This window comes from Oncorhynchus masou, chromosome 15 (genome assembly GCF_036934945.1).
Source record: "Oncorhynchus masou masou isolate Uvic2021 chromosome 15, UVic_Omas_1.1, whole genome shotgun sequence".
In the NCBI taxonomy this organism is placed as follows: domain Eukaryota; kingdom Metazoa; phylum Chordata; class Actinopteri; order Salmoniformes; family Salmonidae; genus Oncorhynchus; species Oncorhynchus masou.
The window spans coordinates 38,160,296-38,187,386 of NC_088226.1; the positions used below are offsets into that span (position 1 = coordinate 38,160,296).

A 27,091-nucleotide genomic window follows, 5' to 3' on the forward strand; every position below is an offset into this window, starting at 1 on the left:
TTTTAACATATTAAAACCAAAGAGATACATTATATTTGTCCAGCTTTTGCTGCTATCCTTGCAGATGTGCATAACATGCTGCAACCCTAACCAAAAAAAGTATTTAATAGCTCCAAATAACAAAAACATAGCTAGGTTGTTGTAAAAATGTAAACTCAAAAGTTTTTTTTTTTTTTTTTTTGCACTGCTTGGATCACTGGTGCGGTTGAATGCAGTATTGCTGTATGGCCACTCAAAATGTCTTGTCGCTGAGTAGCCAGCCGAGGCAACTGCTCAAACGTTGCTGTAATGTTGCCTTGAATTCACCAATGGGAGCACATCAGGCTGTAATTTCATGAAGTAGATCACTCAACTGTTGACTCATTTATACTCGCTTGTGTATCCTATTGTCCTTTAGTAGTAATTTATACCCGCATGTAAATCCTTTATTTTATTACGTTTTGACACCAAACATGACATGTTCTGTAGGCTACAGCAATGACCGGTCGGAACCAAAACCTGGCATGGTCATTTAGCCTACAACACCTTTAAACTTTCAGGCCGGGTCAGTGCCATTAGTGATGATAAGATTGTGAGTAGGTGTGTGTGTGTGTGTGTGTGTGTGTGTGTGTGTGTGTGTGTGTGTGTGTGTGTGTGTTTGGGAGGAGGGGTGTGTGTATGGCAATGCTATTTGGCATGCAGGACGTTGGTAGTGGTTGCTGTGACATAGTAATGCAGCGCGTCGCGGGCTGTATGGAAGCGGGCCAAAATGAATTGACAACCCAAATCATTGTACGGGCCGGATGAGACCCGTGTCACGGGGCGGATTTGGCCCGCGGGCTTTGTGTTTGACACGTGGTCTAAAAGCTCATTGTTGTAAAAACACAGCGGAACAGATTGAATCTCCAGTTCCATGTGGTTCCTCTCAGTACCTTGAGCGTCTCCATGTTATGGTGTAGTTCTCCCAGGTATTTGTTGTAGTCACCAGACAGGGTGAGCAGCTCTATGTAACGGGTCTGCAGCAACGTAGTCTGGGAAAGGAAGTCAACAATGCACTGTTAAATAATAGAGACACACAATATGACACAAACCACTAAGAGACAGAGACATACAGTGCCTTCAGAACGTATTCACACCCCTTGAACTTCAAATGGATTACATTGAGATTTTGTGTCACTGTAATATAACAAATCTTCCCGGCGTGAAATCGTTCCCAATCGTTCTGATCGTGTTCTAATCGTGACGTCATGCTGAAAAATTTCTCCCGGGCGTGAAAATGTTCCTGTTTCAGTAATTGGACATGTATCTCTTTATGTGGATGGCTGAGCTCGTGCGGATGAATCCCTCTCACACTCCCTCGACCTCAAAAAACTATTCTGTGGGCAAGCGCATACGCTTCACACCTCTGCCAATCAATGTTGGCCTGGAGTATTGACACTGACCAATCAGAAGCTTGTTGAGGCATAAGGTCAACGATTAAATACCCAGATTTGTGCATCAAAGTGCTGAGGGTTGATGTGAAAAGAGATTTTTTGCGATTGCAAAGACTTGGGCGCTACTTTTTCGATTGACAGTGCATATACTGTATTTGTTAGTTAGATAGCTAAAACAAGGGCGAGGGAGGGTGTGAGAGAAACATCCACATTAGCTCAGCCATCCACATAAAGAGACGCACACGGTGGTAATTTTACAACATGAAGTCACTATTTCACTCTGGGAAGATTTTGACTTGACACCCGACACACAATACCCCATTCTGTCAAAGTGGAATTGTTTTTCTTTTGTTTTTCTCAAAGGGTTATGTTTAGGGCAGATCCAACCCAACACATCACCGAGTACCACTCTTCATATCTTCAAGCATGGTAGTGGCTACATCATGTCATGGGTATGCTTGTCATTGGCAAGGACTAAGGATTTTTTTTAGGATAGAAATAAACTGAATAGGAAGAACTAAACTCACAAAAATCAGTTCAGTCTGCTTTTTCACAGACATTGGAAGACAAATTCCCCTGTCAGCAGGACAATTACCTAAAACACAAGGCCAAATATACACTGGAGTTGCTTACCAAGATGACATTGGTTGCTTCACCGCCTGGTATGGCAACTGTTCGGCATCTGACCATAAGGCGCTACAGAGGATAGTGCGTATAGCCCAGTACATCACTGGGGCCAAGCTTCCTGCCTTACTGGACCTATATAATAGGTGGTGTCAGAGGAAAGCCCATAAAATTGTCAGGGACTCCAGTCACCCAAGTCAAAGACTGTTTTCTCTGCTACCGTACGAGAGAGAAGGATTATCACCACAGCAAGTAAGGTACTTGGAGTCAAACAGACAGGCCTGGATGAGATCTTTAAGGTCAGGACCCTCCGCAAGGCTCACAAAATCATTTTAGACCCAAGTCACCCCCTGTACACGGACTGAACTACTCCCCTCTGGGCACAGGTATAAGGCACCCCTCAGCAGGAAAAATAGAACTAGACAATCATTTGTGCCAGGTGTGATATCCCTCCTAAATAGCTCAGGCTACATTTCCTAAGGACTCAGTAAGAACAGCAGGTTAGTCTTTAGAGGTTAGAATTTTGTTTTGTATTTAAACGCCACTTTAAATGTGTACATTTAACACTGCATGGGGACAATACAGTTCCCCATGGGGAAAATAAAGTCATTAAGTAAGTAAGCAGTACCGGAGCACCAAGTCTAGGACCAAAAGTCTCCTTAACAGCTTCTACTCCAAAGCCATAAAACTGCTGAACAATTCATCAAATGGCCACCGGACTATTACATTGACCCCCCCAAGTGTTTTGTACACTAATGCTACTCGCTAATGCCACACACTGACTCGATACCGGTACCCCCTGTACATAGCCTCGTTATTGTTATGTTATTGTGTTACTATTTTTGTTTATTTGGTCATTATTTTCTTAACTCTTCTTGAACTGCACTGTTGGTTAAGGGCTTGTAAGTCAGCATTTCACGGTAAGGTCTACACTTGTCGTATTTGGCGCATATGACAAATAAAGTTTGATTTGATTTGACATGGAATGTTCCCGAGTGGCCTAGTTTCAGTATTGACTTAAATTGTCTTGGAAATCTATGGCAATGATCAATGATCAACAACCAACTTGACAGAACTTAAATAATTGTTTTAGGAATAATGTGAAAATATTGTACAATACAGGCGTGCACAGCTTTTAGACACTTACCCAGAAAGGCTCACAGCTGTAATCGCTGCCAAAGGTGATTCTAACATGTATTGTCTTAGGAGGTTGAATACTTATGTAATCAAGATATATTGGTGTTTTATTTTTTTATATTAGATTTTTTGTTTGTTTTACAAATGTTAAAAATTTTCGGCCACTTTGACGTTACAGAGTATTTTGTTTAGATCGTTAACAAAAAAGGACAATAAAATCCATTTTAATCCCACCTTGTAACACAACAAAATGTGTAAAAAGTCAAGGGGTGTGAATACTTTCTGAAGTCACTGTAGATACTGAGTGGGCTGTGTGTGGTTGTGTAACAGAGATATAAACTCAGACCATTTTTCAGACCCTTTTTCAGGACCCTAAGATAATTCATAAAAATCCAAATAACTTCCTTCACAGATCATCATTGTAAAGGGTTTAAACACTGTTTCCCATGCTTGTTCAATGAACCATAAACAATTAATGAACATGCACCTGTGGAACGGTCGTTAAGACACTAACAGCTTACAGATGGTAGGCAATTAAGGTCACAGTTATGAAAACTTAGGACACTTAAAAGGCCTTTCTACGGACTCTGAAAAACACCAAAAGAAAGATGCCCAGGGTCCCTGCTCATCTGTGTGAACGTGCCTTAGGCAAGCTGCAAGGAGGCATGAGAAATGCAGATGTGGCCAGGGCAATAAATTGCAATGTCCGTACTGTGAGACGCCTAAGACAGAGCTACAGGGAGACAGGATGGACAGTTGATCGTCCTCGCAGTGGCAGACCATGTGTAACAACACCTGCACAGGATTGGTACATCCGAACATCACACCGCGGGACAGGTACAGGATGGCAGAAACAACAGAAACAATTGTCCTAGTTACACCAGGAAAACACAATCCTCCAGCAGTGCTCAGACTGTCCGCAATAGGCTGAGAGAGGCTGGATTGAGGGCTTGTAGGCCTGTTGTATGTAAGGCAGGTCCTCACCAGACATCACCGGCACAATGTCGCCTATGGGCACAAACCCACCGTCGCTGGACCAGACAGGAATGGCAAAAAGTGCTCTTATCTGACGAGTCGTGGTTTTGTCTCACCAGGCGTGATGGTCGGATTTGTGTTTATCTTCGAAGGAATGAGTGTTACACCGAGGCCTGTACTCTGGAGCGGGATCAATTTGGAGGTGGAGGGTCCATCATGGTCTGGGGCGGTGTGTCTCAGCATCATTGGACTGAGCTTGCTGTCATTGCAGGCAATCTCAAAGCTGTGCATTACAGGGAAGACATCCTCCTCCCTCATGTGGTACCCTTCCTGCAGGCTCATCCTTACATGACCCTCCAGCATGACAATGCCACCAGCCATACTGCTTGTTCTGTGCATGATTTCCTGCAAGACAAGAATGTCAGTGGTCTGCCATGGCCAGCGAAGAGTCTGGGCCCTTTTGGATTGGAGCGTGAGGGCTAGGGCCATTCCCCCCCAGAAATGTCCGGGAACTTGCAGATGCCTTGGTGGAAGAGCGGGGTAACTCTCTAAATCTCACAGCAAGAACTGTCAAATCTGGTGCAGTCCATGAGGAGGAGATGCACTGCAGTATTTAATGCCGCTGGTGGCCACACCAGATACTGACTGTTACTTTTGATTTTGACCCCCCCTTTGTTCAGGGACACATTATTCAATTTCTGTTAGTCACATGTCTGTGGAAATTGTTCAGTTCATGTCTCAGTTGTTGAATCTTGTTGTGTAAATACAAATATTTACACATGTTAAGTTTGCCGAAAATAAACGCAGTTGACAGTGAGAGGATGTTTATTTTTTGCTGAGTTTAGACACATTTTAAAGTATCTTTGTTGACTGGATGTTGTGATTACTCTTTACCTCCTCAGTGAGTTTAGTAGAAGGAGATTGTAGCATGGTCCTCTTCATAGGGATGTTTAGTAGAGTCTCCAGACCAGCACTGTATGAGGCCAACTCCAGCTCATAGTCCTAAAAACATAAAGTCACATTAAAACAAATGTACAAACAAACATATTTTATTACATCACAAAAATGTTAAAACAGACAGGTACTGTTAGATATAATGTGTCAGAAATGGTCTGTACCTTGATGGAGTTGACGCAGGCGTCAGTGTCTCCAAGAACACTCACCACACTCTCCCTCTTCCCCTTGATCTCAGAGTTCAGCACCTAGACAGACACATACATTCATATGTTGGGTTAAATTGACTCCAATAGACACTGAACAACTGGACTGTTTTTTTTTTATTGATTAACCTTCTGCTGGTTGAGGTGTTCGTCCAGGGCTGTGATGCTATCTATCTTGGTGGCCTGCAGCGCGTCATGTTTCTGACGAGTAGCACCAATCCACTCACTGAGGACTGAGCTCGTAGTTGTGTACTGCTGGAGCAGATGGAGGAACCCCTCCAGGTCCTGCAGTCTGAGAGAGAGGGGAAGCGAGATACAGTTTTTGTAAATAGATGATTTAAAAGTATGTATTTTTAAGTAATCGAAATTTAAAGGAAGGGCGGATAAAAAAAAAAAGTTTCTTGGTGTGGAGAACAGGAAGTCTGTAAACAAGAATCAGAGGGACGACCCCACACCAAAACAGATCAACCTACGGAGTGAGATACACACTATATTTACAAAAGTATGTGGACACCCCTTCAAATGAGTGGATTTGGCTATTTCAGCCACACCCGGTGCTGACAGGTGTATGAAATCTAGCACACAGCCATGCAATCTACATAGACAAACATTAGCAGTAGAAATGCCTTACTAAGGAGCTGAGTGCCTTTTAACATGGCACCGTCATAGGATGGCACCTTTCCAACAAGTCAGTTCGTAACATTTCTGCCCTGCTAGAGCTGCCCCGGTCAAGTGCTGTTTTTGTGAAGTGGAAACGTCTTGGAGCAACAACGGCTCAGCCGCGAAGTGGTAGGCCACACAAGATCACAGAACGGGACTTTCAAGTGCTGAAGTGTGCAAAAATCGCTTGTCCTCGGTTGCAGCACTCACTACCGAGTTCCAAACTGCCTCTGGAAGCAACGTTAGCACAAAAAAAATCATCAAGAGCTTCATGAAATGGGTGTCCATGGCCGAGCAGCTGCACACAATCCTAATGTCACAATGCGCAATGCTAAGTGTTGGCTGGAGGTGTGTAAAGCTCGCCACCATTGGACTCTGGAGCAGTGGAAACGTGGTCTCTGGAGTGATGTATCATGCTTCACCATCTGGCAGTACAACGGACGAATCTGGGTTTGGCGGATGCCAGGAGAACGCTACCTTACACAATGCATTGTGCCAACTGTAAAGCTTGGTGGAGGAGGAATAATGGTATGGGGCTGTTTTTCATGGTTTGGGATATGTCTATTGCAGGTCTATTGTAGTGGGAATGAGATAAGAAACCGAAAAGGGGTAGATAGATAAGGTAAAGATAGATCCATACCTAGAGTCTAGCTGGCTCTGGATGCGTCTCCAGCGGTCAGACAGCTGGTTGACCTGTTCGCTGTATATGGACAGGTCCACGTCACACCTGTGGAAGGCTCCGCCCACCTGGCCATTCCAGTGGACCACCTTCCCCAGTTCCGTCTCCATGGAGACCAGGACGGCCCTCTTCCCCTCCAGCTCCGCCCTCATACTCTACACACACACACACACACACACACACACACACACACACACACACACACACACACACACACACACACACACACACACACACACACACACACACACACACACACACACACACACATATACACAACAGAACAGAACATCCTAGATTTTAATCAGAAAGTTAACTGTCCCTTTTAGAGTACATACCAAGAACCCAAATAACCACAAAACTCACAGACTTCAAAACATTTACTCGGGCCCAATAAAATCTATTTTATTTTTTGGCAAATTCCGTTTATTTTTTTTCCAAATTCCGTTTTCTCAGTTTTGTTTTTCCAAGTTTCAGATTTTTCCCCGTTTCAGGTTTTCACTCTCAAAATGGACACTTACCCTCCCACATCCCCAATGGACATTTATCATTGCTACAGTTGTGAATGTGTAAACAGTATATTATTATTATTTTTGACTCATCACATCTTTTTTTTGTCCTGCACTGTAGGAGCTCAGAGCATAAACATTTCACTTAAACCTGAGATGACATCAGTGACCCTGTGCACGTGACTAATAAACTCATCTAATAAAAAAAATACAACAAATAATCACTTTTTTTAAACGGAAAACAATAAAATTGGATGTTCTAAGTTCACAACAGTGCTTAAACCACATCAGGAGAGCACTTTTGAGGTGTGGGAAAGATCTAAGAAATTATACCCTTTAATTCAAGTGCACACCAGGAAGAGACTTGCTTGGTTAGCAGTGTTTCTGTAGCACACATGTGAGTGCAGAGTTTGCTAAACAAATCACCACTGGATTGATGCAAATAATCATGATATCATTCTGCCAGATAGGCATAGACTACTTTGTAATTTACATTTAATTGAGATCATTTTTTGGAAAGCCTTTCCATCTACCAGAAGACGGTTGTCATTAGCTTCATCGCTTAGGGCTACATCAATAAAATAAAAAATAAATTGTTCAATTCCGTTTTAATGTCTGGATTCCGTACTCGTTTTCCACATCACGGATTTCATTGGGCCCTAATTTACAAACGGACCATTTTATCCTAGAAGTACCACATGCAATTCCCACATTCTTTGGGCTTGTGTGTCATACAGTAACTGTTACCTTCAGAGTGGACCTGTAGTCCCCCACCTCTGCAGGATTCAAGGATGTGGTCTCCTTCTCTGTCAGTCTGGCCTCATGGACCTTAATGATGTCCTCAGCCCTGGACACACTTTGCAGGAGGACCCTTAGAGCCCGCAGCCTGGGAGGGAGAGAGGGGCGGAGGACAGAGGAGAGAGAGAGAAGAATGGGGAGAGATACAAAGAATGAGAGAGAGATGGAGAGAGAGAATTTGTCAAAACAAATTAGTTCCACTTGAGCAATGAGTGGTGAGTGTGTATGGACGCGTTTGTCTGTTATTAGAGCACCACTATGGGTATACTGGTAAGGTAACCTTTTCAGGCTGTGGGTGTATGCTCATACTGGATGCTACAGTATAATGTTTACCTCTGTAGGTATGCTGCGAAGCACTCGTCCAGACTGCCCAGTCTCTCGTTGATGAGGCCGAGTTGGCTGTGTAGGAACGTGGCTTTGTCAGAGTCAGTCATGTTCTCCAGTTCCTTCAGAACACGCTCATTTAGACGCAGGTACTCCTCACGGATAGAGTCCACGTCCCGCTGTACAGACTGGGGAAAACACACACACTTAGTCACATCCACAAACCCAAACCTATATACGCAGTTGTACTCCTAGTAAAGTACACTCCTAGGTATATTCTATCTGTGTGTGTGTGTGTGTGTGTGTGTGTGTGTGTGTGTGTGTGTGTGTGTGTGTGTGTGTGTGTGTGTGTGTGTGTGTGTGTGTGTGTGTGTGTGTGTGTGTGTGTGTGAGTACCTCTAGCTGTGTGATCCTCAGGCCACAGTCGTGTGCCCCATCCTCTGCCAGACAGATGTGGATGTGCTGAGTAAGCCCCGCCTCTGCCCCCTCCAGTCTCAGTCTGAGCTCGTGCAGCTCCGTCAGGCTCTGTGATGTCACCGACGCCACCTTCTTCTTCACCACTACCTTCCTCACATGATCTTGCTTAGTCCCCACTACCTTGGCTTCCTCTTTCTCGGCCGCCAGTATCCTGGCTTCCTCCTCTGCTTTGATCTTCTCCTCGTTGCCGGTCTGTTGTGCAGCTAGGGACAGAGAGATGAAATGCTGGTGTCATTTACTGTGAGGTACAGATCCAATGTAGACTATTGACATGCACTCAGAGTAGACAGGTGTATATCTTCTCACTGTAAACAGGTAGCTGGACCAGCAGGCGGTCGTAGTGAGCATGGGCTCCAGTGTACTGGCTCTCGATGCTCCGCTTGTCCTCGTCCTTGAACATCTCGGAGCCATGGCAACAGTGGGTGAACTCTGAGTAGTGTGCCTCCAGACTCTTCAGGATGCTGCGGTACTCCTCGGGACGCATACGGGACAGCTGAAAGGACACAATAATGCAGTTCTCGTTCAATTTTTTTTCAAAGGGCATACTTATTTAGGTTATATATTGTTATTACCATTTTTAGGTATTTTTTTGAAATCTTAGTATAAGTAAACAGTGGGCTGTATAGCAAAGCGCAACCCTGACACACTGTGTTTACGGAGATGATGGTGGTGACAATGATAGTGGTTACCGCAGTGACTTATCGACTTACCATGGTGACGGTGAGTGAGTTGATACGTGTGAGGTCCTGGACATAGTACTGCCAGGAGATGAGACTCTTGATGTTGATGTAGAGCTGATTCCACACAGACAGGATGGCCTCATAGTACTGCTCATTCCTGATGGACCACATAACACAGATGGTGATTTAATTCTCACATTGTGTGTGTGTGTGTGTGTGTGTGTGTGTGTGTGTGTGTGTGTGTGTGTGTGTGTGTGTGTGTGTTTGCGTGCGTGCGTGCGTGCGTGTGTGTGTGTGCACTGCGTGTCTGCATGTGTGTGTTCTTACTTGTTGGCCAGGTTGATGCCAAGGGAGTTGGGTGGTGGCACCAGCAGACAGACAGAGGGCACCAGCATGTCCAGTCCTCCTGGTCCTGTTACCTGCCACTTACTGCGCTGGGAGTTGTCTTTCAGTATGCCCTCGTTGCCCTTCAGAATCACCTTCTATAGAGGGATATGCACAATGTTAGACAGGAGTGTGTGTGCATGCATGTAAGAGAGAGAGCTTGTGTGTGTGTATGTTCATGTCTCGGACCTGGTCTTGTTTGAAGTCACACAGGGCCTGTACCATAACAGGACTACAGCTCTTCTCCTCTTCAGGGTTACGTGGTCTGAGCCTCACGATGCTCTTGGACTTGTTGACCAGGTGCTGCACCTGCCTCTTATTCTCCATGATTCGCTCCTTCTCTTTCTGTTGGAGGTTAAGGGTCAGAGGTCAATATCTCTACCAGAGGAAAGGGGGAGCAATTCTATTCTATCTTCATAAATGACTTCCTATTCCACACATAGTGAACTAGTTCTTCACCAGAGAGACTACACTCTTAGAATAAATATGTGATATATAGAACCCTAAAGGGTTCTTTAGCTGTCCCCATTGGATCACTCTTTGAAGAACCCTTTTTGGTTGCAGGTAGAACCTTTTGTTCCAGGAAGAACCCCTTTGGGTTCCATGTAGAACCCTTTCTATAGAGGGAACCCAAAAATGGTTCTACCTGGAACCAAAAATTGTTATCTTATGGGGACAGCCATAGAACCCTTTTGGAACCCTTTTTTCCAAGAGTGTACAGTACAGTCTGTAAGTAGTGCACTATATGCAGAATTGGGTGTTTGAGATATAACATTGTACAGTATATCTGTGGTACCTTCAAAGATGTACATGTCTTACCTCCATGCCTTTGAGTAGTTCCAGCAAGTTTTCAAGGGGCGTGTTTCTGTCGCTGGTGAACTTCTTACGGATGTTCTCATGCGCCTTCTGCAGCTTATTGTACATCTCATTGGCCTCCTTGAAGAACTCGCTGTAGTCAGCATTCTCCTTCAGGTGGACATGGATACACTTGGTGATCTGGAGGAGCCAGCTCCACTGGGTCTGCAGAGTGTCCATGTAGGCCTGTAAGAAATTAAAAAAGAAGAATAGAGGGATTAAAGAACGAATAAAAGGGGGATTGAAAGGAAGATGAGAACTCATATCAAAATAACCATCCCAGCAAATTAGATAGCTAGACATTGCTAGATATCACGGGCCCCAGGAAGAGTAGCTTTTGCGACTGTAACAGCTAATGGCGATCCAAATAATCAAGTAGATATTCTTCTAGACAGACATCTCCTAACCTCAATCTTGTCAGAGGCAGGGTGGGGGTTCTTCAGAAGGCTGTCCACTTTCAGCTTCAGTTTATTCAGGTCCTTATCCTTCTCCTCCAAGGCACTCATCAGTTTCTGACAGAGAAAAACAACACCGTTTACAGACAACACAGTTAGGGCAAAACTGGAGAGATAGAATGACTGTTTGGCCCTGGGGACCCATTGGGACTGAAAAATGATATGTGGTTTCATTGCACAAGTCTCAGAGGTTTGGCAATTGGCATTATACCTCCCTAGGGTACATAATGCAAAACAGATTAACAACACATAATGATATACAGACACACAATACACTAGACGTCACGGGACTAGAGACTGCCAAACATCACCAATGAACAAGAACAATTACAGCTAGTTTGCGTCCCAAATGTCACCCTATTCCCTACATTAGTGCAGAGCCCTGGTTAAAAGTAGTGCACTATATAGGGAATAGGGTTCCATTTGGGATGCAGTCAGCCTGTATGGCCTCTATGGGAATCATCAATTAGCCTCTCCACCCTCCCACTGTGACACTTCCCCCTCTGACGCTTGATCTTTAACCCTTGACCCAGTCCTTACCGAGTAGCTCTCCTGCTTCTTGGGGATGTAGAGGTCAATGTTCTTGTCCCCCCAGTCGAACACCAGCTCCTCCTCCTCTCTCACGTTCACCCACATGATCTGTCTACTGATCGCCTCAATGATCTGCTGCAACTCCCTCAGCTGGTTGCTACGACCATGAGACATTTTCTGACAGAGCGATAAACATGGTGAGACTCATCAGTAGTTAGGTAGAATCAATAATGTCACAAATCCATTGTGGCATGACTAACATAGACAGACGAATGAAAACAAAGATGTTCAGTACAACACAAACCTAAAGAAAGATGATATAATAGTACAACAACCGTATTATACAGTAATGCAGCGGTGTGTACGTGTGTTTTCCCCAGAGCCTCTGTCACCTGCAACGTGTCCCATTCCTGATCCAGAGCATACTGGTTGGCTTTGTCTCCTTTCTTAATCTGTAGGGAGGAACACACAAACACTGAGAGAGAATCACACACACTTAGTCAGAATCACACACAAACACACTCCCAGAAATAGAATGTGTATGAGAGACGGTGTGAAAGTAACTGTGTCTGTGTTTGTGACAGGTGAATATGTGTGTGTGTGTGTGTGTGTGTGTGTGTGTGTGTGTGTGTGTGTGTGTGTGTGTGTGTGTGTGTGTGTGTGTGTGTGTGTGTGTGTGTGTGTGTGTGTGTGTGTGTATGTGCGTACCCACCAGTTCAACCTTGGCCTTGTCCACCTCGGGGCTTCTCTGTATCGAGCTGTGGAACTTGCTGTGGCTGATCAGCTGCTGCTCAATGTCTGCAGAGTTATCTCCCCACTGAGCGGTCTCTATCAGATGCTGGAATACAAACACATTACGATCACATTATAAGTGCATCTCAAATACATTATAACTGCATCTCAAATACATTATAACTGCATCTCAAATACATTATAACTACATTTCAAATACATTATAACTGCATCTCAAATATATTATAACTGCATCTCAAATATATTGTAACTGCATCTCAAATACATTATAACTGCATCACAAATACATTATAACTACATCTCAAATATATTATAACTACATCTCAAATACATTATAACTGCATCACAAATACATTATAACTACATCTCAAATATATTATAACTACATTTCAAATACATTATAACTGCATCTCAAATACATTATAACTACATGTCAAATACATTATAACTACATGTCAAATACATAACTACATTTCAAATACATTATAACTACATTTCAAATACATTATAACTACATGTCAAATACATTATAACTACATGTCAAATACATTATAACTACGTGTCAAATACATTATAACTACATGTCAACTACATTATAACTACATGTCAAATACATTATAACTACATGTCAAATACATTGTAACTACATTTCAATTACATTATAACTACATTTCAAATACATTATAACTACATCTCAAATACATTATAACTACATGTCAAATACATTATAACTACATCTCAAATACATTACAACTACATCTCAAATACATTATAACTACATGTCAAATACATTATAACTACATCTCAAATACATTGTAACCTCACAACCACAACACACACCTTAACCTTAACACAAATACACATCTTAACCACAACAAACAAACACACACACACACACACACACACAAACACACACACACACACACACACACACACACACACACATGGCTCAACCACAACAAGCACCTTAACCATAACACAAATACACATCTCTACTACAACACACACACAGCTCAACCACAACACACACCTTAACAATAACACAAATACACTCTCGACCACAACACACACTCCCACACAGCTCAACCATAGGGAGTAGGCTCCCATGCTAGAACACTGCCACTAGGTGGTGATAGAGTAGTGTGAAGTACGGTAAATGCTTACCCTCTGTAAGCCTAACACTAAAAACCAACCAAGAAGAAAATGTGGTATGTCAGGAATTCACCAATAGACAGGGAGTCTGGGCCACTAACACCAGAACATAACCTAGCTTTCACCTAGGTTTGTGCAAAGGGGGGTGCATAGTATGAGCGTGTGTGTGTACAAAGTATTCTACTTGGTACAATGCTTAACATACAGTTACACTACGTCTAGCCTCTAGCGTGACTTCTGCATGTGTGTACAAGTGTCAAAGCAGGCATAACCACCAACACAACCTGCTCTATCCTTTCTGTTCGTTCTCCAGTTTGCAAAAAGCTGGCAGTGGAAGGTGTTCAATTGCAAGGATGACGTTCATCACCTGTGGTTGTGGGAACTGTACATTGCAGTGGGAGGGTTAAGGTTACTTTAAGACAATTACAGTACTGCGTGTGATTGTGTGTATGTGTGTGTGTGTGTGTGTGTGTGTGTGTGTGTGTGTGTGTGTGTGTGTGTGTGTGTGTGTGTGTGTGTGTGTGTGTGTGTGTGTGTGTGTGTGTGTGTGTGTGTGTGTGTGTGTGTGTGTGTGTGTGTGTGTGTGTGTGTGTGTGCCATTTCAGATGAATTCAGATCTAAATGAAGTTTGAGTGTCAGAGTGTTATCTGCACTGACTTCTCAGACACACACCTGCCCTCCAGGACTAACCAGTTCATGTACAGTGGCAAGAACAAGTACATTTAAGTCACTTCATTTAAGTCACAACAATAGACTAACCGTCTGCTTAAACTAATAACACACAAATGATTGTATTTTTCTTGTCTATATTGACTACATCATTTAAACATTCACAGTGTATGTTGGAAAAAGTATGTGAAGCCCTAGGTTAATGACTTCTCCAAAAGCTAATTGGAGTCAGGAGTCAGCTAACCTGGAGGACAATCAATGAGACAAGATTGGAGATGATGGTTAGAGCTGCCCTGTCCTATAAAAAAACACTTACAAAATTTGAGTTTGCTATTCACAAGAAGCATTGCCTGATGTGAAACATGCCTCAAACAAAAGAGATCTCAGAAGACCCAAGATTAAGAATTGTTGACTTGCATAAAGCTGGAAAGGGTTACAAAAGTATACCTAAAAGCCTTGATGTTCATCAGTCCACAGTAAGACACATTTTCTGTAAATGGAGACAGTTCAGCACAGTTGCTACTCTCCCCAGGAGTGGCCGTCCTGCAAAGATGACTGCAAGAGCACAGCGCAGAATGCTCAACGAGGTTAAGAAGAATCCTAGAGTGTCAGTTAAAGACTTACAGAAATCTCTGGAACATGCTAACGTCTCTGTTGACGAGTCGACGATACGTAAATCACTAAACAAGAATGGTGTTTATGGGAGGACACCATGGAAGAAGCCACTACTGTCCAAATAAGAAAATGCTGCATGTCTGAAGTTTGCAAAAGAGCATCCGGATGTCCCACTGCATTACTGGCAAAATATTCTGTGGACAGGTGAAACTACAGTTGAGTTGTTTGGAAGGAACACACAACACTATGTGCGGAGAAAAAAAAGGCACAGCACACCAACATCAAAACTTCCTCCCAACTGTAAAGTATGGTGGAGGGAGCATCATGGTTTGGGGCTGCTTTGCTGCCTCAGGGCCTGGACAGCTTGCTATCATCAATGGAAAAATGAATTTCCAAGTTTATCAAGACATTTTGCATAATAATGTCAGGCTATCTGTCTGCCAATTGAAGCTCAACAGAAGTTGGGTGATGCAACAGGACAACGACCTAAAACAAAGAAGTAAATCAACAACAGAATGGCTTCAACAGAAGAAAATATGCCTTCTGGAGTGGCCCAGTCAGTCCTGACCTCAACCCAATTGAGATGCTGTGACCTCAAGAGAGTGGTTCACACCAGACATCCCAAGAATCTTGCTGAACTGAAACAGTTTTGTAAAGAGGAATGGTCCAAAATTCCTCCTGACCATTGGGCAGGTCTGATCTGCAACTACAGAAAACATTTGGTTGAGGTTATTGCTGCCAAAGGAGGGTCAACCAGTTAAATCCAAGCGTTCACATACTTTTTCCACCCTGCACTGTGAATGTTTACACGGTGTGTTCATTAAAGACATGGAAAGATATAATTGTTTGTGTGTTATTAGTTTAAGCAGACTGTGTTTGTCTATTGTTGTGACTTAAATGACGATCAGAACAAATTTTATGTCCAATTTATGCAGAAGTCCAGGTAATTCCAAAGGGTTTACATGCTTTTTCTTGCCACTGTATGTGTGGGGGAATGGAGAAAATTCCCAAAAGTGTCAAAGGTTCAAGTGTTTCAAAATTATGACTTTAATACTATATGAACTGGGGGTGTTTTGCAACACATTGTCAGAACCATTTTTGTCTCACACTAAAAATGATATCTACCGGTAAGTGCAACATGTAATATGTTAATGTCCATATAGAGTATTGAAAAATACTAAAAACAAATATATTACATCTTCCTGGCAGGTTGCAGGTACACAACATTGACGTTGTGCAATCATATGTAACTCATATGTATCATACGCTTTCCTGCACTGGCATTACACATATGACTGCAGGCAGTTCATCTGAAGGGGAACAGGTGGTAGCAATAATATTATGCAATCCTGTAGCATATGCCTTCCTACACGGGCGTGACACATCTGTCCTGTAGGGTGTGGTTCTCCTTACCTTCTGGTGTCCAATCCAGGCCATGGCCTCGTTGAAGCTCCACCCAGCTTCCTCCCAAGCGCCACTCCCTCTGCTCCCCCGGCTCCGCCTCTGCATGGTTCCGTTTATGGCCATGTGGACTCCCGTCAACTGGTCCCTACACATCTCCACACTATGGAGGGGGTAGGGGGAGCGGGGGGAGAAGGGGGAGCGAATGTCAATGTTAAACTCTTCCCGAAACTCTTCCCCAGGTCGTTGCTGTAAAATCTAATTTGTCCTCAGTCAACTTACCTGGTAAAATAAGATGACATAAATAATAAACGAAACACCTGCGTAACCCTAACAGTGTAGAGGAAAAAGGGAAAGAGAGAGAAGTGAAGGAGAGGTATATTGTGCGGAGCAATATTAGTCATCTGTTTGCGTGTCTGACCTCAAACAGTGAGAGGGAACAGGGAATAGAGAGAGAAACAAGGAGAATGGATATTGGTTTATCTGTATGCGGTAGTGGTGGTCATCTCATAGTGTGTCTAACCTTCGGACCACGCTGTTATTGGGTTGTCCCATCTGTCTGAGGTCCAGAGCACAGGCCTTCAGCTGCTCTATGGTCTCTCTGGCCAGAGCCATGTAGTGATCTGCCTCCACTGTGCTGCGCCCAGAATCGCTGCCCTGCAGGACACACGGGGAAATGTCAGACACACATTATGACTTTGTACATCAGGTTCAGTCGAGCCTCAACTTGCCGTTCTGTGTTTCTCAAACGGGAATACGGTAGACCATATTCAGTCAGGTAAATCCTTCAGTTCAAGACCCAGTCAAAGATAGAACCATAATGTATACAGTGCCTTGCGAAAGTATTCGGCCCCCTTGAACTTTGCGACCATTTGCCACATTTCAGGCTTCAAACATAAAGATATAAAACTGTATTTCTTTGTGAAGAATCAACAACAAGTGGGACACAATCATGAAGTGGAACGACATTTATTGGATATTTCAAACTTTTTTAACAAATCAAAAACTGAAAAATTGGGCGTGGAAAATTATTCAGCCCCTTTACTTTCAGTGCAGCAAACTCTCTCCAGAAGTTCAGTGAGGATCTCTGAATGATCCAATGTTGACCTGAATGACTAATGATGATAAATACAATCCACCTGTGTGTAATCAAGTCTCCGTATAAATGCACCTGCACTGTGATAGTCTCAGAGGTCCGTTAAAAGCGCAGAGAACATCATGAAGAACAAGGAACACACCAGGCAGGTCCGAGATACTGTTGTGAAGAAGTTTAAAGCCGGATTTGGATACAAAACGATTTCCCAAGCTTTAAACATCCCAAGGAGCACTGTGCAAGCGATAATATTGAAATGGAAGGAGTATCAGACCACTGCAAATCTACCAAGACCTGGCCGTCCCTCGAAACTTTCAGCTCATACAAGGAGAAGACTGATCAGAGATGCAGCCAAGAGGCCCATGATCACTCTGGACACACCAAACATGTGGAAGAAGGTACTCTGGTCAGATGAAACCAAAATTGAACTTTTTGGTAACAATGCAAAACGTTATGTTTGGCGTAAAAGCAACACAACTCATCACCCTGAACACACCATACCCACTGTCAAACATGGTGGTGGCAACATCATGGTTTGGGCCTGCTTTTCTTCAGCAGGGACAGGGAAGATGGTTAAAATTGATGGGAAGATGGATGGAGCCAAATACAGGACCATTCTGGAAGAAAACCTGATGGAGTCTGCAAAAGACCTGAGACTGGGACGGAGATTTGTCTTCCAACAAGACAATGATTCAAAACATAAAGCAAAATCTACAATGGAATGGTTCAAAAATAAACATATCCAGGTGTTAGAATGGCCAAGTCAAAGTCCAGACCTGAATCCAATCGAGAATCTGTGGAAAGAACTGAAAACTGCTGTTCACAAATGCTCTCCATCCAACCTCACTAAGCTCGAGCTGTTTTGCAAGGAGGAATGGGAAAAAATTTCAGTCTCTCGATGTGCAAAACTGATAGAGACATACCCCAAGCGACTTACAGCTGTAATCGCAGCAAAAGGTGGCGCTACAAAGTATAAACTTAAGGGGGCTGAATAATTTTGCACGCCCAATTTTTCAGTTTTTGATTTGTTAAAAAAGTTTGAAATATCCAATAAATGTAGTTCCACTTCATGATTGTGTCACACATGTTGTTGATTCTTCACAAAAAAATACAGTTTTATATCTTTATGTTTGAAGCCTGAAATGTGGCAAAAGGTCGCAAAGTTCAAGGGGGCCGAATACTTTCGCAAGGCACTGTAGATCATGAGGATGCCATGCATGATCTTTCTGTCCAGATATCTTCTATCTGTAGGCTAACTGACTGTTGGTACAGTAGTGTACTTTAATAGTTAAAAGAGTACATTCTGTGACAGGTCACGGCCAAATGAACACTTTCCCTGGGTTTGTTTTCACTGTTGGTGTGTGTTTAAAGATAATTCCTGGGTTTACTGCTGACTGTGTGCCAGACACACACTAAGATGCACTTCTTATTTTCACTTCATGCGTGACCAAAACGCACACACATGCTGAGTCGACAATGCCTGGAACGAACATGCTGAACATGCCAAATATGGCAGAGACAGGTGAGATATATAATCTGACAAGACGTGGCTTGACAGGCTGAACGTATTTAAAAGTTGTTTGAAGATCTTTTGCGCGCATGAAGCGGAAGGGCGGAGTCACACCTGACAGAGCATATTTCACAAATGCCTCAGCCAACCACAGACACACAGTTGTGAGGACTCATCATCAGAATGAGTGTGTCCAGTCTAATGACCTGTTATGGATCATCTCATTATTATAATATAATAGACCTGACATTTAAAGGGATAACAGGAGACTTTGGCCATACGAGCTGTACCGGTAGACTTCCCAGTCATTTTGCTAACTCTAGTTAGCTTTAGCTCACAAAACGACCTGTAACTTCTTTCATGCTGCACGTAGAGACATGCAAATGACATCCTCGAGTTCATCTGATCCTGGGTAACGAGGCAAATGCCTAAGTTGAAAATCTCGCAGTATCCCTTGAAGAAACCTAACAGTCATGTTCCTTTGCTGATTAAATGCATAGGCCTACTTGTACTAACACACCACAATTCCACTAAAGCAAGTCAGCGGGGGCTTGGTTGCAGGACTGGTATAGTAATCTCAGCGTTCATACCTCAGTCTACAGGTGCAGTACATGTTTTAGTCAGAGTGTCTGATTACATTTACTGTTGCCAGACATGAGACGAAGTGTAATTAGACTAACATCATAACCAAAGCCAGTATCTCAAAGCAGACAGGACATGAAGTTACTCACAGACTGTAGGTAGTGTTCTGCTTTCCTCAGGTTGTCCTGACATTGGCCCTGCAGGATGTACGCCTTCTGGTGGAGGCCACTGAGGGGGAACTGTCTGTAGGAGACATGGAGGGGAGGGTTATAATCAACACCTTCCTGTAATCCAACAGGTCAATGTTAGGGTACCAGTCCATGCAGAGTTCACATTCAACAGGCTTCCACCAAAATCGATCAAATAATATTTTGTAAACCGGTTGTGTTGTTGCTGTTGCGTTATAGGCTACCTGAGGCCTAGGACCTGCATGTAACAGGGTTTAGCCTGGAGCAGTTTAAGTCAGAGTTAGACGCATATCAAATATGGCCGTTTCTGTTGCATTCTCAGATACTGGTCCCCTCATTCTCAGATACTGCTCCCCTTAGGTGTTTTTAAAACAAAAACTTTGTTAACTGTTACTTGTTATCTTGGCATTTAAAGTAGTTTCATGACAATCATTATTGTTCTCAGTATATATGTCAACATCATCGATAATATAAACATCGTTATCATGATCATCTTCATCCTCAAACAACAACATTGTAGTCAGCTTCATCATCAATATCCCCATCATCAATTACACTTTCTGCTATGTACATCAATGATCCCAAAGGTTTACTGTAATGAGTTATTATCTTAGTGTAGCAATTAGCAAGTCGTTAGTTATCCGAGGATGATTCCGCTATGCCCTAGTTGAATTGAGCATGAGTGCAGGGATAGACAAAGGGGAAATGTGAGTCAAGAGAACTGTCACATTTTCCCTAAGCCATTTGCAACACAACAACACAGTGGCTGCATTTACACAGGGAGCCCAATTCTGATCTTTTTTCCCCCCACTAATTGGTCTTTTGACCAATCAGATCAGCTCTGAAAAAGATCTGATGTGAAAAGAGCTGATGTGACTGTCAAAAAGACCAATTAGTGGGGGAAAATATCAGAATTGGGCTGCCTGTGTCATCACATACATATTCAACTGTAACCATGACCTCCATACTGTAGACTCTATAGAATTGTATAGGTTGATATCAATAAAACGTCACAATACGGTGCAGAGAGTTCAATTTGGCTGCTGGGGGAGCAAGGAGACGATCCCCTCGGTCCACTAAAACCATTGACAACTACTTGGTTTTAATATCATCACCTCTTGAAGAGCATAGTCAAAAACACATTACCGATTATTCCACATTTAGCTCTGTCATTAGAGTTATTCAGCAAGTAACTGCACGCTGTTTATGATCATAGCCCGTTAACTAGCCATATTGACGTGATCTGTTATTCGTTTGCTAGCCAATTTGACATGCAATATTTATGCATTAGTTCTAACATTATATGACATGTATATTTATTTCATGGGCGAAATTTCAGTCTATAGGAATTCAACAAGCATGTCTCTGTCACTAACAAATACAGTCATGGTGTGGTAAAATCAACAATTCACTCAAAAAGGCAAGGCACACCGGGGAAATTATAGTGGAGCTGTGGCTTGGTGTGGATGTGGCTTTCAAGTCATTGTTTTTGGCCACATGCAAGTCGAAGTGTTGTAGCAGTTGAAGGGCTCTTTGGTTATGCTAATTCAAGTTTGAGCATGTCCGCTACCAGTTCTGAAGTCTTTGCACATGCTTACATAAGAGTGTGTGGCACTAAAGACTCGTAAACATTATTGGAATGTCCTTAATCCAACACGGGTGACCTTGTCAAGAGATACAGACCTACATTGTCTTCAGAAGGTATTCATATCCTGTGATTTATTCCACATTTTGTTGTGTTACAGCCGGAGTAAAAAAAATGTATTAAATCTGTGTTTTGTCTCACCCATCTATCACACAGTATCCCATAATGACAAAGTGAAAACATGTTTTTAGAAATGTTTGCTCATTTATTCAAAATGAAGTACAGAGGTATCTCATTTGCATACAGTACCAGTCAAAAGTTTGGACACATACTCGTTTAAGGGTTTTTCTTTGTTTTTACTAAGACATCACAACTATGACATAACACATATGTAATCAATTAGTAACCAAAAAAAGTGTTAAACAAATCAAAATATGTTTTATATTTGAGATTCTATAAAGCAGCCACCCTTTGCCTTGATGACAGCTTTGGACATTCTTCACATTCTCTCAAACAACTTCACCTGGAATGCATTTCCAACAGTCTTGAAGGAGTTCCCACATGCTGAGCACTTGTTGGCTGCTTTTCCTTCACTCTGCAGTCCAACTCTTCCCAAACCATCTCAATTGGGTGGTCAGGTGATTGTGGAGGCCAGGTAATCTGATGCAGCACTCCATCACTCTCCTTCTTGGTAAATCTGCCCTTACACAGCCTGGAGGTGCATTGGGTCATTGTCCTGTTGAAAAATTAATGATAGTCCCACTAAGCCCAAACTAGATGGGATAGTGTATCGCTGCAAAATGTTGTGGTAGCCATGCTGCTTAAGTGTGCCTTGAATTCGAAATACACCACAGACAGTGTTACCAGCAAACACAACCCCACACACCCCCAACTCTACTCTGCGTCTCACAAAGACATGGTGGTTGGAACCAAAAATCTCCAATTTGGACTCATCAGACCAAAGGACAGATTTCCACCGGGTCTAATGTCCATTGCATGTGTATCTTGGCCAAAACAAGTCTCTTCTTCCTATTGATGTCGTTTAGTAGAGGTTTCTTTGAAACAATTCGACCATGAAGGCCTGATTCACGCAGTCTCCTCTGCACAGTTGATGTTGGGATGTGTATTTTACTTGAACTCTGTGAAGCATTTATTTGGTGTGCAATATTCTGAGGCTGGTAACTCTAATGAACTTACCCTCTGCAGCAGAGGTAACTCTGGGCCTTCCTTTCCTGTGGCGGCCCTCATAAGAGCCAGTTTCATCATAGCGCTTAATGGTTTTTGCGACTGCACTTGAAGAAACGTTCAAAGTTCTTGAAATTTTCTGCATAGACTGACCTTTATAACCTCAATAGAGTAGGGGTCACTATTTTCACCTCCGGATGAAAAGCATGCCCAAAGTAAACTGCCTGTTTCTCAGGTCCAGAAGCTAGGATATGCATATAATTGGTAGATTTGGATAGAAAACACTCTACAGTTTCCAAAACTGTTACAACAATGTATGTGAGTATAACAGAACTGATATGGCAGGTGAAAACCTGAGAAAAACCCATCCAGAAAGTGGGATTTGTTTTATATTTGTAGTTTTCCATTGACTGTCTATACAGATTCCATTGATTTAGGACTCAAGTTGCACTTCCTATGGCTTCCACTAGATGTCAACAGTCTTTAGAAATTGTTTCAGGCTTGTCTTCTGAAGAATGAGGGAGTAAGACCTCAATGAGTAAGTGGACCCTGCAGTGTCCCATAGGTTTTTCATGCGCACAACCGAGGATGCGCCTTTCTTGTTTTCCTTTTATATTGATGAAACTTTTATCCGGTTTAAATATTATTGATTATTATGACTAAAAACAACCTGAGGATTGATTATAAACATCGTTTGACATGTTTCTACAAACTTTACTGATACTTTTCGGATTTTTCGTCTGCCTGTTGTGACTGCCTTTGAGCCAGTGGATTACTGAACAAAACGTGCAAACAAAAGAGGTTTTTGGATATAAAGAGGGACAAACAAAACAAACATTTCTTGAGTAAATGGGAGTCTTGTGAGTGCAACCATATGAAGATCATCAAAGGTAAGTGATTAATTTTATCGCTATTTCTGACTTGTGTAACTCCTCTACTTGGCTGGTAACTGTTTGTAATTTTTTGTCTGCTGGGCGCTGTTCTCAGATAATCGCATGGCATGCTTTCGCTGTAAAGCCTATTTGAAATCTGACACCGTGGTTGGATTAACAAGAAGTTCATCTTTAAACCGATGTATAACACTTTCTTTTTGCTTATTTGAGCTGTTCTTGCCATAATAAGGACTTGGTATTTTACCAAATAGGGCTATTTGCTGTGTACCACCCCTACCTTGTCACAACACATCTGATTGGCTCAAACACATTAAAAAGGAAAGAAACTCCAGAAATGTACATTTTACAAGGCACACCTGTTAATTTAAATGCATTCCAGGTGACTACCTCGTGAAGCTGGTTAAGAGAATATATTTAACTTTCTTGGTTACTACATGATTTCGTATTTTTTTTATTTCCTAGTTTTGACTTCTTCACTATTATTCTACAATGTAGAAAATAGTGAAAATAAAGAAAAACCCTGGAATGAGTAGGTGTGTCCAAACTTTTGACTGGTACTGTAAGTATTCACACCCCAGAGTCAATACATCTTAGAATCACCTTGCAGCGATTACAGCTGTGAGTCTTTCTGGTAAGACTCTAAGAGCTTTGCACACTTGGATTGTACAATATTTGCACTTTATTATTTTTTAAATTCTTCAAGCTCTGTCAAGTTACATTTACATTTAAGTCATTTAGCAGACGCTCTTATCCAGAGCGACTTACAAAGTTGATAGTTTATCATTGCTAGACAGACATCTTCAGGTTTTGCCATAGATTTGAGCAGATTTAAGTCAAAGCTGTAACTAGGCCACTCAGGAACATTCAGTGTTGTCTTGGTGAGCAACTCAGTGTTTATTTGGCCTTCAGTTTAAGGTTAATGACCCTGCTAAAATGTGAATTTGTCTCACCACTGTCTGTTGGAAAGCAGACCACCAAGTTTTCTTCCAGGATTTTGCCTGTGCTTAACTTTATTCTGTTTATTTTTATCCTAAAAAAACAACCTAGTCCTTACCGATGACAAGCATACCCATAACATGATTCAGCCACCACCATGCTTGAAAATATGAAGAGCGGTATTCAGTGATGTGTTTTGTTGGATTTGCTCCCAACATAACACATTGTATTCAGGACATTAAGCCCATTTCTTTGTCACATTTTTTGTACTTTTACTTCAGTGCCTTGTTGCAAACAGGATGGATGTTTTGGAAAAAATATATTCTGTACAGACTTCCTTCTGTTCACTTTGTCATTTAGGTTAGTATTGTGGAGTAACTACAATGTTGTTGATCCATCCTGAGTTTTAAATATTAATTGCATAACACCATTGGTGTAAACTATATACACTTCCTAGTGTTAAAAATACTATATGAGGTGGTATTGCGTAACCCTAAAAGTGTTCATTCCTTAACACTGAAAAAGTGTAACAGTGTCAGCTCTAAGAACAGTTTTAATTTAACAATGAAAAGGGTGGACCCATTTAGACACTGGCCCATAGTTAAATGTAACACTGAATGTCAGTGTTGATTTAACGCTGAAGAATTTGCTGTGGTTCATTTTCTGTATTTTTTGGGGTTGTCACATGGTTCAAGAGAGCAGATCGTTATTCTTGGAAACAAAGACCTCTCAATGATGCCTAATAAATTATTAACTGGGTCGGCACTCACAGATAATATTCGCCCCTGCCATAGCCTAGGCTATATATATACGACAACGACACATAGGCCTATAATTATCCCCCCGACAAAATCAAGACCTTGACATAAAAAAAAAAATAATGAACTAGATTGAAATAATGTGTTAGATGACACGGTTATATAGTGCATTGTATTTATCTTCAGTGGCAATGGAGTTGTAGCCTAGTTCAAATGTATACGGGCAAGTGAACGCAATTGTGTAACACAGTACTCTACAGCAGAATAGGGGCCTTTTGAAGAAAAACAATTCTTACCCCTGTCCTCCACCACCACCTCGCATGGAAGCCATTGAGTAGCTGTAATTGTTATCGTCCATGTACTCCTGTCCGTATCCACTACCACCGTGCACTTCGCTCAGGGAATATTGTCCAGTTCCCCCGCTCAGATCGGGCCTGGACCCGATACTGCGACTGACATAAAGCCCCCTCTGGGACCCGTATAGACTCATCTCTGGATCCAAAAAGTTATAAAACTCCGCTGGAGAAAAATGGTGGACGAAGAGTTTGCAATCCTGGCTGCAGTGCGCAGAGGGGACTGTCTGAAGCGGTTGGTGATCCCTGCTGCACCTGTCTGCGGAGCAGAGTCCCTAGGCAGCACCGACTTGATCTGGAACACGGGAAAGTATCGTTTTTGGCCAAACAAAACAGACCACACCTTTCATCAACCGACTTGCCTAGAAAAATATTTTAATTTAGAGTTTTTTTCTTTCCACGTCCCGGCCCTCCTCTATCTCAACCTGTACTCAGGGGGAGATGTATCATAGTAAACGTAAATCTGTTGTCTTCCATTTAGTATGATATGTATGTTCCGTAGCCCAGCCTAGGTGGATCAGTGGTATGTGTGTTTGGTTTGGTTCTTCAATCCTTGTGGGCACCTAAAATCCCCCAAAGTCCCCACAAGGATAGTAAAAACAAGGAAAAATCTACCTCGTGGGGACATGTCCCCATGAGGACAAAGGATATTTTAAGTTTATGGGTTAGGGTTACAATTAGGGTTAGGGTTAGGGTAAGGGGTTAGCAATTAGGGTTAGGATTTAGGTTTTGTGGGTTATGGGTTAGGGTAAGGGTTAGGTTTAGGGGTTAGGGAAATACAATTTTGAATGTCCACACGAGGATAGAAGAACAAAACGTGTGTGTGTGTGTGTGTGTGTGTGTGTGTGTGTGTGTGTGTGTGTGTGTGTGTGTGTGTGTGTGTGTGTGTGTGTGTGTGTGTGTGTGCGTGCATGCCTGTGTTTTCTGTGGGAGGGTAGGCTAATTATCTCTCAGTGTTTCAGTCTGTTGTTGAAGGTCAAACTGAAGAAGTCTTGACACTGAAATGTTTACTGTTTCTTTCCAACAGATCACTATTGAGGAAATCAATGGAGTAAGAGACTAGGGCCCCTGGCTAATGAACATATCGAAGGCGATCCAATATCGGTCATCTTTAAAAAACAGTTATGTATGTATGTTGCAGACAATTGTGACAGTTCATCACCAATGAGACATTCATTACAACAGCATTCATAACAGTATTCATTATAACAGTTTTTGGTAACACTTTACTTGATACCCACCATCATAACATGTTATGACACAGATATAACTATGTCATAACAACTGACATAACGTGTCATAACCTCGTGACACATATTTAGACCTGTGTGACATATATTGCGTTATTTTATGACTGGTTATGACACCTACATAAGAGTGTCAAAACGCACAAAACCTACCACACAAGGCAAAACATTCCATTACACCATAGCCTACATGGCAACAGCATGTTTATATATATATATATATATATATATATATATATATATATATATATATTATTACCATAATCAATTGTCCTTGTAATTGTGCACACATTGATGTCAGACATGCACCTACCCCAATGCTCTGTTGCTGGTGACTGGGATGAATGCAAGAGCAGGACAAGACACCCTCTTTTTGACTGATGACTGATATAAGTGTGCGTGATAGGCCTATCTGGTATATATGATTACGATGGTCATAATGCTTCTTGACAGTGTCATAAAGTGTATTTTCTTAGTCCAAGTAAAGTGACACAGGATGGTCATAATGCTT

The 27,091-nt window shown here is 42.3% G+C and overlaps 1 protein-coding gene across 2 annotated transcripts in view; it reads right to left on the bottom strand.

Annotated features, from left to right (window-relative positions):
* LOC135556221 (desmoplakin-B-like) overlaps positions 1 to 25,689 on the bottom strand; it is a 34,692-nt gene extending 9,003 nt beyond the window's left edge. For both annotated transcript variants that reach the window (XM_064989233.1, XM_064989232.1), the window contains exons 1-21: positions 25,277 to 25,689; positions 19,585 to 19,678; positions 16,774 to 16,907; positions 16,263 to 16,413; positions 12,373 to 12,498; positions 12,053 to 12,112; positions 11,670 to 11,837; positions 11,082 to 11,186; positions 10,639 to 10,860; positions 10,009 to 10,164; positions 9,763 to 9,917; positions 9,466 to 9,592; positions 9,062 to 9,248; positions 8,675 to 8,958; positions 8,288 to 8,466; positions 7,904 to 8,042; positions 6,609 to 6,802; positions 5,438 to 5,600; positions 5,267 to 5,350; positions 5,043 to 5,150; positions 912 to 1,010 (exon numbers count right to left, since the gene is read on the bottom strand). In XM_064989233.1, coding sequence (XP_064845305.1) covers positions 912 to 1,010; positions 5,043 to 5,150; positions 5,267 to 5,350; positions 5,438 to 5,600; positions 6,609 to 6,802; positions 7,904 to 8,042; positions 8,288 to 8,466; positions 8,675 to 8,958; positions 9,062 to 9,248; positions 9,466 to 9,592; positions 9,763 to 9,917; positions 10,009 to 10,164; positions 10,639 to 10,860; positions 11,082 to 11,186; positions 11,670 to 11,837; positions 12,053 to 12,112; positions 12,373 to 12,498; positions 16,263 to 16,413; positions 16,774 to 16,907; positions 19,585 to 19,678; positions 25,277 to 25,470 — 3,129 coding nt within the window. In that variant the 5' untranslated portion in view covers positions 25,471 to 25,689. The remainder of the gene's footprint in view (positions 1 to 911; positions 1,011 to 5,042; positions 5,151 to 5,266; positions 5,351 to 5,437; positions 5,601 to 6,608; positions 6,803 to 7,903; positions 8,043 to 8,287; positions 8,467 to 8,674; positions 8,959 to 9,061; positions 9,249 to 9,465; positions 9,593 to 9,762; positions 9,918 to 10,008; positions 10,165 to 10,638; positions 10,861 to 11,081; positions 11,187 to 11,669; positions 11,838 to 12,052; positions 12,113 to 12,372; positions 12,499 to 16,262; positions 16,414 to 16,773; positions 16,908 to 19,584; positions 19,679 to 25,276) is intronic.
* Positions 25,690 to 27,091: the final 1,402 nt, after the last annotated feature.